We start from the raw sequence: 17,810 nt of genomic DNA, 5'->3' as shown, positions 1-17,810 counted from the left end.
ATAAATTCAGGACATTAATATGTAAATCCCACGTTATGCATCAACTAGATTATTCTTATAAGATGCAGAGGATTTTTTTTCCTAAAACTAATTAAGGACTCTGACGGTCAATTTTTGACATAACATGCAACGATTAAAATAAATTAAAAAATGGCTTTTTCAATATCAATATTGTGTTTTATCTTATAATTACATAAATAACTACAACATTTCCTGAAATGTTGTTGCAATTGCTTCAGCATATTATTAAAACACTTGTGAGGTGATATAAACTATTTTATCCTATATTTATCACTGCAATTTAAAACCCGGAAGGAAAGTATATTTTGTGCTTAATTAATGTATGCAAAGTGTCGTATATTTTAAAAAGAATAGTTAGGGAAGTAATTGATTTTATCTGTGTATTTACGAAAGAGGTATATATCCTTCATTAACAAGAACAACACTAAATTTTTCGTGAGACTATTGATCAAAAAACAAACAAAGAATGAAAAAATTCTTCTCTATAATTCTTGTAATAATTTCATCCTTACAAAAATGGAATGTCAGCGCTTTTTGTGATGGGTAAGTTAATTTCAATTATGTAATGAAAGATATGTTAACCTTACTTAAGTTTCATTAAGGTAAAACAAAATAAACGTATTTATCTGTTATTTTATTCAAAGGTTTGATGAGTAAAAATGAGAGGAAAGTATTTAACCTCTAAATGAAAATTAAATCCTCTTTATATTTTATTGTTTATAAATAAAAACATAAGCGTTAAATACACATTACACCTATTATATTACATGCAAAAAACGAAGATAAAAACGTAAACAACACTTCACACAAGTATATTTTATATTGTATTCTTCACTAGCACATGATCAAGCAAAAGTAAATCTGATAATGTTAAATATAGATAATTACCCTAATAATTTGTGTTGGGGGGGGGGGGGGTTATCCACTAGCCTTGACAAAAAATTGCAAAGATTATATCCAACAATATTGCGTTGCAAATTTAGCCTCTAAATGAAAAGTAAATCCCCTTTATAATTTATTGTTTATATATGAAAACATAAGCGTTAAATACACATCACACCTATTAGAGAACACCAAACACGCAACGAACGAACGTATCTCGACGATACTAACCGTATTACTAGTTTACATATACCATCACTCGCTTTATATTTATTTTGTAATTATTTCAAAGGCGGATCCAGCCCCGGCGCGCCGGGCGTGCGCCCCTTCCCTATTTTATTCTTTAATTTTGTTTGTATTATCTTAAGATCAAAAAGAAAACTCTACCATCGGCTCATACATTCACCTCTAATTTCTTTTAGAGTTTCTCAGTTTCCGGGGGCTTCGCCCTGGACCCACTGGGTGCTTTAATGCAGCCTCTAAACTTGTAAGTCTTCTACTGCGCCCCCCCCCCCCCTTGTTTTGAAATTCCTGGATCCGCCGCTGAATAAATATTATTAGGCAGTTTAACTGCTAGTACGTATTTCTCCACTTCCTATGGAGATATTATATTATATCGGCTTCCTTATATCGATACCTTAGATGCAAACTTGCATATATTGTTAAACAGCTAATGTAAACCATAGTATTGATAATTGTTACACCCTATACGTATGGCACGCAAATTCACAAAAATGAGCTAAAACATAGTTTTACACTTGATAAACTAGATTTATCAACTGTAAACTATAGTCAACAATTGTAAAACTACATTTAACAGTTGTTAACTATAGTTTACGAATGCTAATCTAAGTTAATCTGTCTATAAGAAAACGTTAACAACAGATTGTGTTGAAAAACATAGATTCAAGTCTGTAAACTATAATTTACATTCGTGAACTATAGTTAAGAGTTGTTCATTATAATTTCACAAATCGTGAAACCATATTTATCAGATCGTGAACAATAATGAGCTGTAAACCATAGATTGCAAATCGTGAAACTGTATATTTCAGAAAATTTATGTTTTGCAACCGCAGATGATTGTTTTCAGTGTTAAGTTAAGTTTACGGTTTTGAAACATAGATTATCGTGTTAACTATGGTTTACAAATGTAAAATATGGATTAACGGTCAACTTGTTAACTATAGTTTACGGTCCGTAAACTGTAGTTTACAAGCGATATACCTAGTTTATCGACTTTGAAACTATGTTTAGCTCAATTTTTCGAATTTGGAGTGCCATATATATATAAGACATTATCGTAATAAACAAAGGTCATCCTTTAACACTGGCGGATCCAGCAATTTTTGAAAAATAAAGGGGGGGGGGGGTCCAGGTCGGTGAACCCAGCACTCATGCATAGAATAACACCATGGCCAGTTCAAGTCCGTAGCTTCATTTATAAGAAAGGGGGCTCTAAAAACATTTCACAAGCAAAAAAAAAAAAAACAAAACAAAAACAAACAAACAAACAGACAAACATAAACAAAACAAAAAAACCTATACAACACTTTTTAAAATTGGAAGGGGGTAGAGGGGGGCTTCATGTCACTTTTCTGTTCGGTACATTACTTTCAATCTTGAATCTGCGTATTTTCCAGCAACAAAAGATGTGGGGGGAGCTTCCAAAACAAACTATTTTTTTTTAACTGCAGCGAAATATTATTCTCAGAAAAAGTGAGCACCCTCCTTCTACAAACTACAGGAACATTTTAACATTTTTCTATCTTGATTAAAAATATTTAATATGCATACTTCTAAAAGTTAGTTACTTCTGAAGATGGTCCAAAAATGGTATAGCTAGAGTTTGATGGAATCTTCCTTGCATGTTACTTGTGGATGTTTGGAGCCCTTAGGCGGGGTTGTGAATGTACGGAGGAAAGCAAATACGCAAAAATCTACAGATCTAGCGAGCAGAAAGGACAGCGATTTTTTTAATTTTCCAAATGATTACACGTATAAATATCTATTACAGAAAAGCTATTCTCTCTCTCTCTGTGTGTGTGTGTGTGTGTGTGTACAAAAATTAGTGGGGATTCAAACCCCACTCTGGTCTGCTAATGCTTTATTATGATATGGATTAATTTTCATTCATATTATTATAAGTTAATTAAAAGGAATCAATAAAAACACCTGGGCATATGCATAAATTTATTTCATACTGGAACATGGAACACCAAAGCGATTATATTGATCAAAATGACAAATAATTTTAATTTTTCTATACGTGTGATTCGTCCGTACGTTTCGTCAGTGACACAGGTAATCACAATGTAAAAAAGTTTAATGTTCGTTAAAGCGATATTCGTTCGTTACGTGTTTGGTGTTCTCTATTATATTACATGTAATAAACGAAGATAAAAACGTTAACAACACTTTACAAAAAGTATATTTTATATTGTATTTTTCACTAGCACATGTTCAAACGAAAGTAAATCTGATAATGTTAAATATAGATAATTACCCTAATAATTTGTGTTTTGGAAAGGGGGAGGGTTATCCCTTAGCCTTGACAAAAAATTGCAAAGATTATATCTAACAATATAGCGTTGCAAATTCTATTTTATCCAATGTTTTATGAATCACTGTCATTATTCTACACGATTTAATATACAAAATCTTCGAATTCTTTAGTTTTTTTTTACCTTCTCACTCAAAATTCTTTTTAATGTGGGATATCGGGAAAAATGCAATGAGTGATATCCATGTGATAAGTGGGCAATCATGGGATCAACCATCAATTCTTTCAAACTCTTATAATGTTTTTCATTTATATTGTTTTCAATTCAAAAGGCTTTTCCGACCATGCTGTGCAGATGAAATGTTGATTGCAAATAACACATGTGTTCGTGAGTATTATAAATTATTCCTGTTAATACTAATGTTATTGAACATAAAATGGAAACCTTATATCCATTAAACAACAATTGTAATTTTTAAAGTTTATATCTATATATATAAGACTAATTTCAATACACTATATTTTATGAGCGTGTCGTCCCGGATTTCATGGTGCAAACTGCACAAGGATGTGTGATTACCCATACTACGGCACAAAATGTCTAGATGGTGAATGTGCCTGTCCGCGAGAGTTTTGTGACAAAGCGACGGGATGTGTGCAAACAACTCTCAATCGTAATATATATTTACACATTTTTTTTGCTTTTAACCATTTATATATTTCTGTGATCAAAAGGAATTAATCGCATTTATTAAATTTCAAATTATAAAATTAATTAAGTTTAATTATTTTTTTTCAAAAAATATATTTAAACAAAGCATTACAATTCAGAAATTAAATGTTTAAGTTAAATTGATAAAATTTCCTCAGCATATTTAGTATATGTACTTATGAATTTTCAGATAAAAATAAATTATGAAATTCAATCCTTTTATTATATAGATATAACCTCCGTTAAACAAACGTCAAACGTTGAAAGGGAGGAAGATCTGAATCATCCCCCAACAACAAAGAGAGAATATTCCACTAAAAGCTCAGACCATACACTAAAGAATGCATCTTCTACTGAAGACTCGGACCAGCAAAACGAAAATATTGATGCGTCAGGTCCAAATGAAATTTTGAAAAATCCAATTCTATGGGGCATATTGGGGGCAAACTTCATGTTCCTTATTCTCATACTGACGTACGTCTGCAAAAGAACGATGAGATGTTGTTCTTCAAAGGAGAGCAAATCCAATCAACGGAAACAATTGGAGGAAACGGCAGAGTCCCATTATGAAGAGCTGGAAGATCTTCACACAAATACAGATATATCGACCGTTTATAACAGCTTAAATATGGCAGGCCCTTGTTCCTCCCTCAAGGGCTCAATTTCATGTTCGGAATCATCAAATTTTAACGAAAGTGGAAAGAGTGCGAATTACTCATATGATGACATAGCTAATGTAAAAGGTGTCTCTTAAACTGAAATTGATATAGTATCAAACTGCAAAGAAAAGCTAAATAATTTTATTATCATGTGGTATTGAAAAGATTACACTGTTGTATTTTTCTTAATTCCATATCCTGGTAGAGGTTACATTTGTGTCAACATCTTCGCTAGTCAAGGGTTTCTGATACGCTACTCTCCTCATGAACCCTTGGCATATGGTGTTGATAGAAGATGGGTTTTTTTCTCCATTTCTGATTGGGATTCGGTACATCCGGTCGACCAATCAGCAATTTTTTTTCGTAAATGCCGATATTTGCGTTCGGGATACTTATTGACTCTTTAATCTCGAGAATGAAAAAATGCAAGTAAACAACGATCCGTAAGATAACATGCAATAATATGAATACATGTAGCTACAGTGTCATCCAGTATATTGAAGTTCGGATTTGTACCATAAATAATAAGTAAGCATAACTCAATTATTACTTATTAATTATTCTAGAAAAAAAACTTTGATTTAATATTTTTTAAACACACGTCGATGACGCTAACTGTGCCTACCTTCAAGATCACATGACGAAAACAATTCCGTCATTTGACTTCACCGTATGCCAAGAATTCATGAGGAGAGTAGCGTATCAGAAACCCTTGGCTAGCGAAGATGCTGTGTCAAGAACTGAAGTTATTTATTTATTATTTAATTTTCTTTTTATCTGAGTTCATAAATTTACTTTAGCAATTTTTAAACTTTTTTTTCATTTCTAGAAATTTTTTTTATCAGGAAAATGTCCATTTTTAGCATATTTGATCCTTTTATTCCCGACTCACTTGAAATCAATAAGGAAATTGAGTGTATTTCCGGATCTAATTAAAATTCACGTTTTTATTTCAAAAACCTATTTAATTTAGCACCACCCTTATCCTTTGACTTAATGGATTTTTTTTTCCTTTTTTTCTATTTGTGCAGAAAATTACAAATTTATTTGAACAAATCTCTTGAAATTAGGAAATTGTTCCAATGTTGACAGTTTTGAAATACTTAAATTAATTTCCAGACATAAGTACCATATCATTATAATTTTATTGAATTAAAAATCATAATTCTATAATGACAATATTGTCGTTTCCGCGATTCTTCATAGATAACCCTTTTATCAGGAAACCTTACTTTTTATCATTATTTTAAATTGATAATAAAAATAATCATAGAACACTAAATGAACTTTGTTTCAAAACAAGTTTATTTTTCAAATTTGCAGTTTTATAATTTTAAATTTGTTTGTTTTCTAACAGTAACTTATTTATTTTATTCATATAAAGATTAGAGTTGTATATTATTGATCATTGATATGTAGCTGAAATACATGTAGAGGACAATTGTACAAAAAATCTTTTTTAAAGAAATGATCCACCTTTCCGGTATTTCTCTTGAAACCACACATTGAGGAGAAAATTGACTGACCAGCAGTGCAAATATTGCCCAAGAGTCACAAAATAAAACGCTGATCCCTAAATCTCCATATGAGTGAAATATTCTCAATTGGGACATAAATCAAAAAGGAAACAACAAAAAACACACACAGGCTTAATTAAGCGGGTTGGTCGTTCTTCTCTAATCATGCTAATGGAAATAACAATACGCTCATAAAAAAATTTACTTTCAAAAAAATTCTAAGGTGGAATAGAACATGAAGATGAAATAAATATTCATTAATCTATGACTAAGTATTATAGTTCATCGGTGATAGAAAATGGTAACCCTTCTTGAAGTTAGTATTTTCATTGAAATGACAATAGCATCAAAAGGCAAACTCAGTACACACCGATATTTATCAAACAAAAAAGTAACGGTGAAATATTGATCGCATATGTTATGTTTCCATTGTGTACAGCTTATTGATATTCTATTATATCTTTCATTTTATTTCTTACATCTTTGTTTATAATACAAATATTCTCAGACTGATTATTGAAATGATTCATGGGATCATAATAAATATAATATTATCTTTGTTTTGATATAAAGATATATCAAAATGTTGAGATTATGTTCTTAGCTTGAAAATAAATTACTTTCTTTGGGTAAAAGATTAAGAACTTAAACTTCATATGAGCGTTATATGGTGCACTGGTAAAAGTTTGAAATAAAACAGAAGAAATTAAGAACCCTCAATACACTGACGAAAAATGTTTTCTGGACTTTGAGAAAATAATATAGTGTAAAGGAGGCTATTTTGAAATAAACTAACCCATTTCTAATATAGAGAGCGTGCCTTCTTTATCCAGGAAAAATCTTTGAAGACAGTGAAGTAATGACAAAGAAAAATTGCTTTTGATTATTCAAATGGAGAAAATACATGCAAATAAAGTTTTCAATTACTCTATCTTGGTCTAACATAATGTTTAGAATACATGTATTTATTTAAAATTTTGTCATACAGTGCAGATTTAAATTTTTTTTATGTCAAATGGTGGGTCAGTCTAACTACACGCAATTACCCTGAAATTACGGTGCAGTGTAGAGAGGGTCCTTAACAAATCGACCAATAAGAGACCAATGGGCACATGGACAACATTGTAACTTTTGCATTGTACCATTCTGTTCTTGAACAGATTTCGCCACTTGTTATTTCCTTATCCATGATTTTAACAGTTAAGAATCTACACTACTCCAAGGATACTTCCACATAACTTTAAGCTGTTATGATCCAGTGGTTCTCGAAAAAAATAAAGTTTTTAAAAGGATTTCTTCTTCTTTTATATTTCAATGTAAAATTTTTATGTCCTATTGTGGCCCATCCTATCTCCAGGGTCATTCTTTTAACAGGTTTTCTGGTCTAATGGTCCTTGAGAAGATTTTTTTTTCATCCAAGAAAACTTTGTACCAAATTTGATTAAAATTGGCCAGGTTGCTGTAGAGAAGTTTAAATGTGAAATGTTTACAGATAGACGGACGACGGACAAACGATAATCAGAAAAAATCACTAGCTTTGAGCTCGGATTAGCTAGAACCCACAAATTGTATTCTGTATCATATTCCTTGCATAACAATTAAATTCTTTGTAATTTTATTAATTTTTTTGTCTTGGTAAAAGAAAAAAACGTTTGTTAACATACACACACAAAAAATGATGTTTGAGTATTTTATTTACCTAATATTTACAAAAAAGAGAGAACTATATACAAATATTAAACGTTGGACATACTGTTATATGCACGCTCTTACAGCCTGATGCCAAAAAGTTTCAATCATTAACTTTTCAAGCCGTCTTCTCTGCAAGTATCTCAGAGTCCGTTTCCTCTTCTTTTATTTTGGTTTTCTGAGACTGCATGTTAGCAAAGACTGCATACTTATACAGCGAGTGAAACGTATTTACAAAGATAGGTACGGTCATTGCAAACATAAGAACACCATAAATAGCGCACATTCCGCCAATTATCTTCCCAGTAATTGATTTAGGATACATATCCCCGTATCCCACAGTTGTCATGGTGACAATGCTCCACCACCAAGCATCAAACATGGTAGGAATATTTTCCTCGGATTCGAAAAAGTAAATGAAATTTGAGAATATCAACATCCCTATGAACATGTACGACAACATCAGGGTCAAATCTTTTCGCCCGTTTCGCACAGAATACCTAAGTACTCTAAATGCAACTAACCTATTCAGTGATCTCAATAATCGAAGAATTCGAAACGTTTGAAAATACAGTAGGAACTCGAATTTTGATTCTGCTATATTTATTTCGAAAAAGAATATCCCATACCGAACGTAATTTGCAGTAAGGGTCAGAGCGTCCATGATATTAAGGATGCTGAAAAAGTACAGCTTTAAATTTGGGCAGCAGGTTAAACGAAGAAGAAACTCAAAAGTAAAGAGTGTCATAATAATGATTTCAAAAAGAAACAAATGTATGCTATTTTTAGCAGTTGTTGACAACGTTGTAGCTTTCTTAATTAAGGCCGTTTTAAAAGAAGCGTCCGCATACAAGCAGCCTTTGCAAATATTCATAATGATATTTCTTTGGGAAGAATTCGCTATTGGGAAACCAAGAATTTCAAATTCATCGCAAAGAATGCAAAATTCCATTTTGCAATTTTCTACATTTGTTTTTGTTTTATTCAATTCAAGTAACGTCTCCTTGCAATAGACATTAGATGAAAGCGAATTTTGGTTTTGGTTTTGGATCTCGAGGTTGGTCGTATTTTTCTTTTCCGTTTCCATTATTAGTTTGGACCTGATTTCCGGAAGTGTACTAACGGCTATCATAATACAGCTAGCCAAGACCACGAGGGTAGATAGAAAAAGGTACACCTGCAAATAAAAATCAAAAGAGATTTAATTTGGTATCACTAGAATGTAAAATTACTTTTATATTATATTCTATAATTATAAAAATATAATTACTCAGACATATTTTTTTCAAAATACTTAAAAATTTCGTGGGTGCAATTTTTTTAGGCTTGAGAAAAAAAAATGTGGATTTGATTTCGTGAGTGGACAATTGTTAAGTAATAATGCAAGTTTAATTTACATTTCATGGAGGTCATAAATTCGTGGGTTTTTCCATTCCTCGAAAACAATGAAAATTAACTCCCCGTGAAAATTACTGATTTTACAGTAACCGTTTTTGTTCAAATAATTATTTCTCGATTTAAATAATGAAGAACGATGGGGGCAAAAACGCAAAGTTACAAATGTTAAAAGCATCTTAATTCTGTGTTTCCAGATGTAAAAATATGAAATTTAATTTGATTACCTAAATAAAAAGAACTGTGTAACAATTGCTAAAAATGTAATAAAGCAAATGAAACAAAAGAATGCGGAATGAAGGGAAAGCGTGAGAAAAAGAAACAATAATAGAGGTTTGTTGCGTGCTAAAGAAAATACCCCCCCCTCCTACTAGTTCCTTATTTATTTTTCTAAAATAATAATAAAGATTAAAAAGTTGTTTTCTCTTTGCATTTTTATAAATGTACATGTTAAATGTATATAGGATATAATTTGCAGCTCTCCACCGGCAAGTGGTGGCGTCTCCATATTCATGAGTGAAAAATTCTCGAGAGGGACGTTACCCAACATACAATCAATCAATCTAACTGATAGACATATTGATGTCGTTGTTTACTTGATATAAAATGTTGATGTCACAGAGCGCTAACAATTTCTGACTAAAGTTACCGAATTTTGAGTTAATATGGAGATCGAAATTTAAATTCAAAATACTACTTTCAATGACTGTCAGGGCTCATAGTATATTGCAGTTATTTGTCACTTGTATCGTCTAGAATATAAAAATATCTCTGAATACTGTATTGAGGGTTATTTTTGACCCGTGTTATTTTCATCCTTTCACAATTGGAAACAAGTTTGCCCCGTTTTAATTTTTAGATATTATTAAATATACAATTAACTTCATTTTCGCAACGTTTTAGATTCGCTTACTTCCGACAAGGACGAAAATGTACCTGTATGCAGTTATTGTACAGGCTGATTATGATTAATGATCCGTGTAATATCAGTTTTTTACAATAAAAAACTCTCTGAGAAATACCTTGGCATAGATACTGTCATTCTGGTAATCCAATATTTCCCACACCTGTTGCCTGAGAGACTTTGTGGAGATGTTATTGTTGTCCAGTTCTTCACATTTCTTTTGACGTCTGCTAAAGTCAGACTTGAATTTCAAAAGCGACTTCTGCTGAAGATCATAATCGTACAATTTTCTCAGGCAGCATTCTTCCATTGCCGAGTCATCAATTCCCCAAAATTCCAGCTCTTCTTTAAATTTTCCGACACAGACACTTTTCGGAATATGCAATTTACCCGAGAAACAAAACTCGTGAATTGCACGGAAGCTTTCCCGGCATCGCGGGAAGGACATAGTCTTACACTTGTTCTCTTCCAATAATAACCTATTTAGGTAAGAATCTGGAACCTTTTCCAAAGATGTTGCATTGAAGCCAAAGTCTTCTTTCCCAACTTTTACAATAAACTCTTCCATTGTTAACGTGCCCCGGATATCCAAACTTCATCTATTGCGGGTATCAAAGCCTCATCAAAGGCAGTTTCTCAATAAAATTAATGCTTACAAATCCTGTTGTTGACTGTCACCACATTTTACGTGATTCTCACGGGAATACAAAATACTGCATAATTAAAATTGCTAAAATTATTCCTATCTCTCCAGTTCCCTTAAGAATTAATTAATGATGATTGGTTTCAGTGATAGTATGGAAGCTAAGATCGAAACTCATTAACCCAGTAAAGTAACAAAATAATTTTAATCAGGAATCTACCTGTTTCAAAACAAACAATGTATGAAGACTATTTAACACAAAAAATGCACCAATGATACCTTTAATTTACATGTTTTCAAAGTTTAAAATGAAATTGTTTACATTTTTATTTGCTAATACATTCAACTTTATCTTTATCATGTTAAAAGAGATTAATTCATATCATATTTTACGAAATAAGGAAATACTTTCTGTGAATTGCGGAAATTCCTGAAGCGTTGTAGGCGAGATTGAAAAAATCAAATCAATTAAACAAAATGGTCTCAAATTACCATTTCTTAAAATGTTTATATTTTATGCCCTTCTTTTCACGTACGGGGTTTAGTCAAGAAATATGCGATAGGTAAGCAGTAGATTAGGAAATTGTTATATTCTGTTCATTTCTGTACAGGGAGGATAAAAAAGCTCCCCCTCTCCCTCTGTAGATATCGGGGGAGGGGGTGTATGAGTGTGTGTATGCGTGAGAAAGAGAGAGGGATGCTTATTTATCAAGAGTTAATGCATTTCTTTGTTCTCTTCACAAGTAACACAGGACCAGTGTGCTGCGATGGCTATTACAGAAATCAAATCACAGGAAACTGTACCAGTAAGTACATGCCATGTCTTTTAAAATAATTGAAGGATATGTTTTATTATATACAGGTATACTATTTTCCCCCCATATTATATCTATGCTTTGTGCCATTTAAAAGTATCAAAAAGCTCTTTATTATCCAATTAGTAATTTTTTTGTCTCATGGAGTTTAAAGAAATGAGGGCCAAACAGAATATTTTAAAACCTTGTTTGAAAAAGCAAAATTGTAAAATATTACTAATAAATCATTGAACAGGTTGCAAACCAGGATATTTTGATTTTAATTGTTCTAAAAAGTGTGGATATCCTACATACGGTGAAAAATGTCAGCAAATATGCAGCTGTAGTGAAAAGAAATGTCATTTCGCTATTGGATGTCGACTAAACACAGAAAAGTCTGGCAAGTATTATTTATGTAGGAATGTAATTTTTCATTATAAAAAAAATCTACAAATAGGCCTTTAACAAATGAATGCCCCACATATTTTCCAACAGTAATGTAACAAGAAAATTTGTCTTGGTGTAGGAAGTACTTTAACGGTAATTTTGAACTTTTTTTTAAATTGAGTCTCAAACAAGGTACATAATAGATAATTATGGTAAAGTCAAAAGTTTTTTGTCAAAGTGTGAAAGTACAAAATAATTGGATTTAGTTGATAAATTCTCACAAAATTATTATTCTGTGATAAGCTCACATACAAGTTGAAAATATGTTTATCTTGAAACCTTTGTTTCAAAGAAAAATAAATTCAAATTTTAGAAACATGAAAAGGAACACTGAAAGAAATACCTAGTTGATTTAACTAGTGTGCCTAGTAAAGCGTTCTTCGTGACTCTGTTTACTGGCTAAGATAGTAAAAAGTGGAGTGGTGGTCATATAGATACTAAGATACCTAGTGAAAGTTACTTATAAATTCTTAGATTTACTAATGTTATCTAGTAAATCTACCCAATTCCTAGTAAAACTACTTTTGAGGTAGTGATTATATGGACAGTAAATTTACTAGTCTTCCCAGTGACTTTCACTAGTTTATTTTTTTCAGTGAAAGGGAATGCCCAAAACGCCTAAAAATGCGTGTTGATATACATTGTAGTTGATTATTTTAAAGTTTCAATACGCTCTGTATAAAAACCTTGAAAAGTGTCTCTAAAACTGAGTTTCCGCAGGGTGTAACGAAGGGATAATTAGGGGGGAAGATCGTAATTACAACCATTATATGTCCCGGCAATAGTCATGACAGAGAGTAACCTAAAAACAACCACTTTGCAAAACTTCAAGCAAAATATCGTTTCATATCTAATTGTCTATAAAGATCTTTTTTTTTAATTGTGTAGTAATTTTAATTAATTCATAAATCAACTGAGTTTCGATTAAGACAAAATTATATTAAACAAATCATACTTATATTTCCTTTCTAAAATATCAAAAGCATATTTTTTTTATTTCTTTAATAAGTACTATACACCCTTTAAATCAAAATTAATATTTTATTTTTACCACTAAAAACGAGAACAAAAACCCAAGTAAGTACTGTACTACAGAATTGTAAATATTCTCATGATAATTGTTACTTTTTTTATTTCCTTGTAGGCACAATTGTTTCCCAAATCTCGACGGAACCTTTGAGCCTTAAGGTCAAATCGTCACTTTTGCTAATGACGGAAATGGCCTCAATAGCCATCAATTTAGATCGAAGTTATGAAGCACAGGACAAGAACACTTATACCAAAACAATAACGATATCTGGCAACGAATCAATTATTTTGAAAACCAGCTCCAATATTTTACATGTAACCCCAAATCTATCTTTTTTTCCAAGCGCCGTTATTATTGTTGCAATAATCTGTTCCACACTTTTCCTCTTCGTGGCAGTAATTGCAGTAGCTTTACTGATAAGAAAACATGTGCATACAAGAAAAAGGAAACTACGTGTAGTAAATGATCCAGTAGATGTATCAGACACAATGACGTCAGAGTATGACGTGCTGAACAATAGAAATGTGTTCAGAGGTTTAGCTGAAATTTCTATCGATTACAGTGAGATAACTCAATCTTACTCTGTCAATTTTAAAACAAAAGCTCTTGACCCAGCCCAATCATCCATACAGGTACAAGATTCAGGTCATGTATACTTAGATTTGGATGATAATAGAAAATGATAGTTTAGTAATGAAAATAACCCTCTTTTTACCAAGTCCTATAAAAAATGATTGTTGAAAACAGCAAAATTATCATTTGCAATAAAACTACAAACCAGGCAAAGATAGAAAATTTTGAATACACTGCATCCGATAAATAACAATTTCTTTGGTTTTCAATTTCGACCTGAATATAGTATTCATCTGGAAATATTGTCAAAAATTTATATAGTCAATATGTGATAAACAAATAACCAAAGATACGGAACTTCGATTTTGAATTAAACTCTGGACACTCTAGTATTAAAATCCTTGCCAATCACTGATAGATTGTTTATTGTGAAATTTACATGTACGACCCTTATGAGAATGTTTACGCACGTACATGTAGACGCCACCATATACCGATGAAGGGCTTCGAGTTTGTTTCTTGAGAACAAATCTACGTCACCGTGGAACTAACACAAAGCCCTAGAAGTTCATAGAAAAAGTAGCTTTTTGAAAAAATCAAAAAGTTCTCCTTTTCCTGGCCATATGCTACGCTTATTTGTCATACACAGTTCAAAAGTTTAAAAGCAGAATTTATATGTATCTATATTCTTATTAAAGTTTACTTGTGTATAAAGGAGTCTTATTAAGATAACATATACAGTGTACCTATATATGGAATGCCATATACGACAGCCAACTGCTTACCTTACTGCCAACTGTCAGATGCTTACTGCCAACTGCCACACATATTTGAATAAATTTTCATATTTTCGTTGATATTAATGGAATGCCATATACGACAGCCAACTGCTTACTGCAAACTGTTTACTGCCTACTGTCAGATGCTTACTGCCAACTGCCACACATATTTGAATAAATTGTCATATTTTCGTTGATATTTATGTGAATTTAAAAAAAAAAATAAAAAATAAAAAAAAAAACATGGATCCTGGATTTTTCCAGGAGGGATCCACCTCAGTAAAAATAAATCGAACTCAGAAAGGACAAGATAGACATGATAGAGTAAAAGCAGTATATTTGGCCCCCAAGTTTGGCTGTCTTTCAGAATGATCCAACAGTTTATCCATAAAAACATGTTGTCACCCTTGCCACAAAATGAGTATTGGTTTTAAGATTTAGAATATACAAGGGTCAAAGTGAGGTCAGGAAATAGGTCAATTTCCGTCATTTCTCATTTTTATGCAAATTTTCATCAATTTTACAGCATATTTTCTTTCGGAAAACATATAGCACACGCTTGCCTATCTACCAAATTTATATATTTTATACACTAATATCAGATGCAGTTTATGTGTAAAAATCTCAGATAGGCAAGCTTGTGCTCTATGTTTTCAGAAGAGAAATGTATCCCAAATATGATGAAATTCCACCAGAATTGAGGACATTCTAGAAAATGTCCTATTTCTGCGCCCTCTAGTGGCTTCCATGTAAGCTTTGAATCAAAATTAGTGCTTGTATGAAAGTGAGGATCATTTTAACTTCTGAACTACAAACTATCACAACTCTACCATTAGTCTGATTTTTATATCAAATAAGGGGCCAGATTCGGCTTTTACCCTATCTTGTCCTTTCTTGACAAGAAAAATAACGTAAACTCCTTTTGTAAACGTGAAAAATTATTTTGGCGGTGTGGGTGGGTTATGCTCCATATCTTCATATCTATGACTTTTCATACAAATTAACTTAATACAGATCCTCGTTTTCGGGGGTGGGGGGGGGGGGGAGTGTTCCAAGGTCAGTTTTAAGTACTTTAGTCTTATTCTAAAAACCATTGACAAAAAGTTAATTGCTCTCGTGTATAACTTCTTTAATAAGGGGTAGATTTTATCAATTGAAATCAGACTGAACATGTCATCAGATCTTCAAATACTAATGAAAATGGATAAATGACTCCTTAATCTCATCGTATGTTTTTATAAATGTAAAATTAAACTTATGGGATTGATAAAGTATATCATTTTTTATTTGTTATCTTTCAAAATGACTATTTTCCTGTTTTTAATCCCCCTCCTACATAAGACAACAAAATCATTGGAAAGGATAAGAAGAGGCCCATGGGCCACATCGCTCACCTGAGAAGCTTTGACCATTCTGTTCTTTACCAGATTTCCCCCTTGTTATACATAATGCATCCCCACCCTACCCCACTGATCATAATTTAGACATTTTGAAATCTACACTACCCCATGATCCTTCCATGGGCACATAGGTTTCAGCTTTTTTTACCCAATGGTTCCTGAGAAGAAGATTTTCAAAGATTTTTCCTATATATTTCTATGTAAAATTTTGATTCCCTATAATGGCCCCGCCCTTCCCCCGGGGGTCATGATTCCTACAATTTAGAATTTACACTACCCCAGAATGCTTCCACATAAGCTTCACATTTTCTGGCCCAGTGGTTCTTGAGAAGAAGATTTTCAGAGATTTTTCCTATATATTTCTATATAAAACTTTGATTCCCCATTGTGGCCCCGCCCTTCCCCCCCCCCCCCCGGGTTCATTATTTGAACAATTTAGAATCTACATTATACCAGGATGCTTCCACATAAGTTTCAGCTTTTCTGGCCCAGTGGTTCTTGAGAAGAAGATTTTCAAAGATTTTTCCTGTATATTTCTATGTAAAACTTTGATTCCCCATTGTGGCCCCGCCCTTCCCCCGGGGGTCATTTTGTGAACAATTCAGAATCTACATATACCAGGATGCTTCCACATAAGTTTCAGCTTTTCTGGCCCAGTGGTTCTTGAGAAGAAGATTTTCAAAGATTTTTCCTATATATTTCTATATAAAACTTTGATTCCCCATTGTGGCCCCGCCCTTCCCCCCCGGGGTCATTATTTGAACAATTTAGAATCAACATCATACCAGGATGCTTCCACATAAGTTTCAGCTTTTCTGGCCCAGTGGTTCTTTAGAAGAAGATTTTTAAAGATTTTTCCTGTATATTTCTATGTAAAACTTTGATTCCCCATTGTGGCCCCGCCCTTCCCCCGGGGGTCATTATTTGAACAATTTAGAATCTACATATACCAGGATGCTTCCACATAAGTTTCAGCTTTTCTGGCCCAGTGGTTCTTGAGAAGAAGATTTTCAAAGATTTTTCCTATATATTTCTATATAAAACTTTGATTCCCCATTGTGGCCCCGCCCTTCCCCCCCCCCCCCCCCCCGGGTTCATTATTTGAACAATTTAGAATCTACATCATACCAGGATGCTTCCACATAAGTTTCAGCTTTTCTGGCCCAGTGGTTCTTGAGAAGAAGATTTTCAAAGATTTTTCCTATATATTTCTATGTAAAACTTTGATTCCCCATTGTGGCCCCGCCCTTCCCCCCGGGGTCATGTTGTGAACAATTTAGAATCTACACTATACCAGGATGCTTCCACATAAGTTTCAGCTTTTCTGGCCCAGTGGTTCTTGAGAAGAAGATTTTTTAATGACCCAACCCTATTTTTGTCTTTTTCTTGATTATCTTCCCTTGCAAGGGGATATGTCCCTTCATTTTACCAATTTAAATTCCCCTTCACACAAGGATGCTTTGTACCAAGTTTGGTCAAAATTGGCCCAGTGGTTCTTGAGAAGAAGTCGAAAATGTGAAAAGTTTACAGACGGACAGACAGACAGACGGACAGCTAGACGGACGGACGACGGACAAAATGTGATCAGAAAAGCTCACTTGAGCCTTCGGCTCAGGTGAGCTAAAAACTGAAAAAAGATTTGTTGTTGATTCACAGGGGAGTTATTTTAAAAATAAATTTCAATTTCCCATCAATTTTGAACCTTTGAACATTTTTCTCAAAGATTTATATTTCTTTGTTTTTACAAAATAATGCCACGCAACATATGTTGAAAATCATATAAATAAGCTCAATACTAACACTTTTATAAAATATATTTTTCTCAATATCCAAAAAACATTTTGTACTGGTGTAGAGAGGGT

At 32.6% G+C, this 17,810-nt stretch overlaps 2 protein-coding genes and 1 long non-coding RNA gene across 3 annotated transcripts; 2 read left to right on the top strand and 1 right to left on the bottom strand.

Moving 5' to 3' along the window:
• Positions 1–427: 427 nt before the first annotated feature.
• On the top strand, positions 428–6,821 carry LOC134283419 (uncharacterized). The gene is made up of 4 exons (XM_062765868.1): positions 428–564; positions 3,739–3,794; positions 3,937–4,080; positions 4,349–6,821. Exons 1-4 carry the CDS (start codon positions 488–490, stop codon positions 4,870–4,872), a joined length of 801 nt encoding a protein of 266 aa, XP_062621852.1. The 5' UTR covers positions 428–487; the 3' UTR covers positions 4,873–6,821.
• A 1,280-nt stretch (positions 6,822–8,101) lies between these two features.
• LOC134283386 (potassium voltage-gated channel subfamily B member 1-like) lies at positions 8,102–10,850 on the bottom strand. Its single transcript, XM_062765842.1, has 3 exons — positions 10,401–10,850; positions 9,107–9,160; positions 8,102–8,380 (listed from the first exon to the last, which is right to left on the bottom strand). The coding sequence occupies exons 1-3, from the start codon at positions 10,848–10,850 to the stop codon at positions 8,102–8,104; spliced, it is 783 nt and encodes a 260-aa protein (XP_062621826.1).
• A 501-nt stretch (positions 10,851–11,351) lies between these two features.
• On the top strand, positions 11,352–12,125 carry LOC134283341 (uncharacterized). The gene is made up of 3 exons (XR_009995459.1): positions 11,352–11,488; positions 11,670–11,731; positions 11,976–12,125. It is a non-coding gene; the product is annotated as an uncharacterized LOC134283341 (long non-coding RNA).
• The last annotated feature ends 5,685 nt before the right edge of the window (positions 12,126–17,810 follow it).

Source organism: Saccostrea cucullata, unplaced genomic scaffold (genome assembly GCF_032062105.1).
Source record: "Saccostrea cucullata isolate Sc308-1 unplaced genomic scaffold, CSIRO_AGI_Scuc_v1 ctg1726, whole genome shotgun sequence".
In the NCBI taxonomy this organism is placed as follows: domain Eukaryota; kingdom Metazoa; phylum Mollusca; class Bivalvia; order Ostreida; family Ostreidae; genus Saccostrea; species Saccostrea cuccullata.
This window is presented reverse-complemented; position numbering and strand designations above follow the sequence as displayed.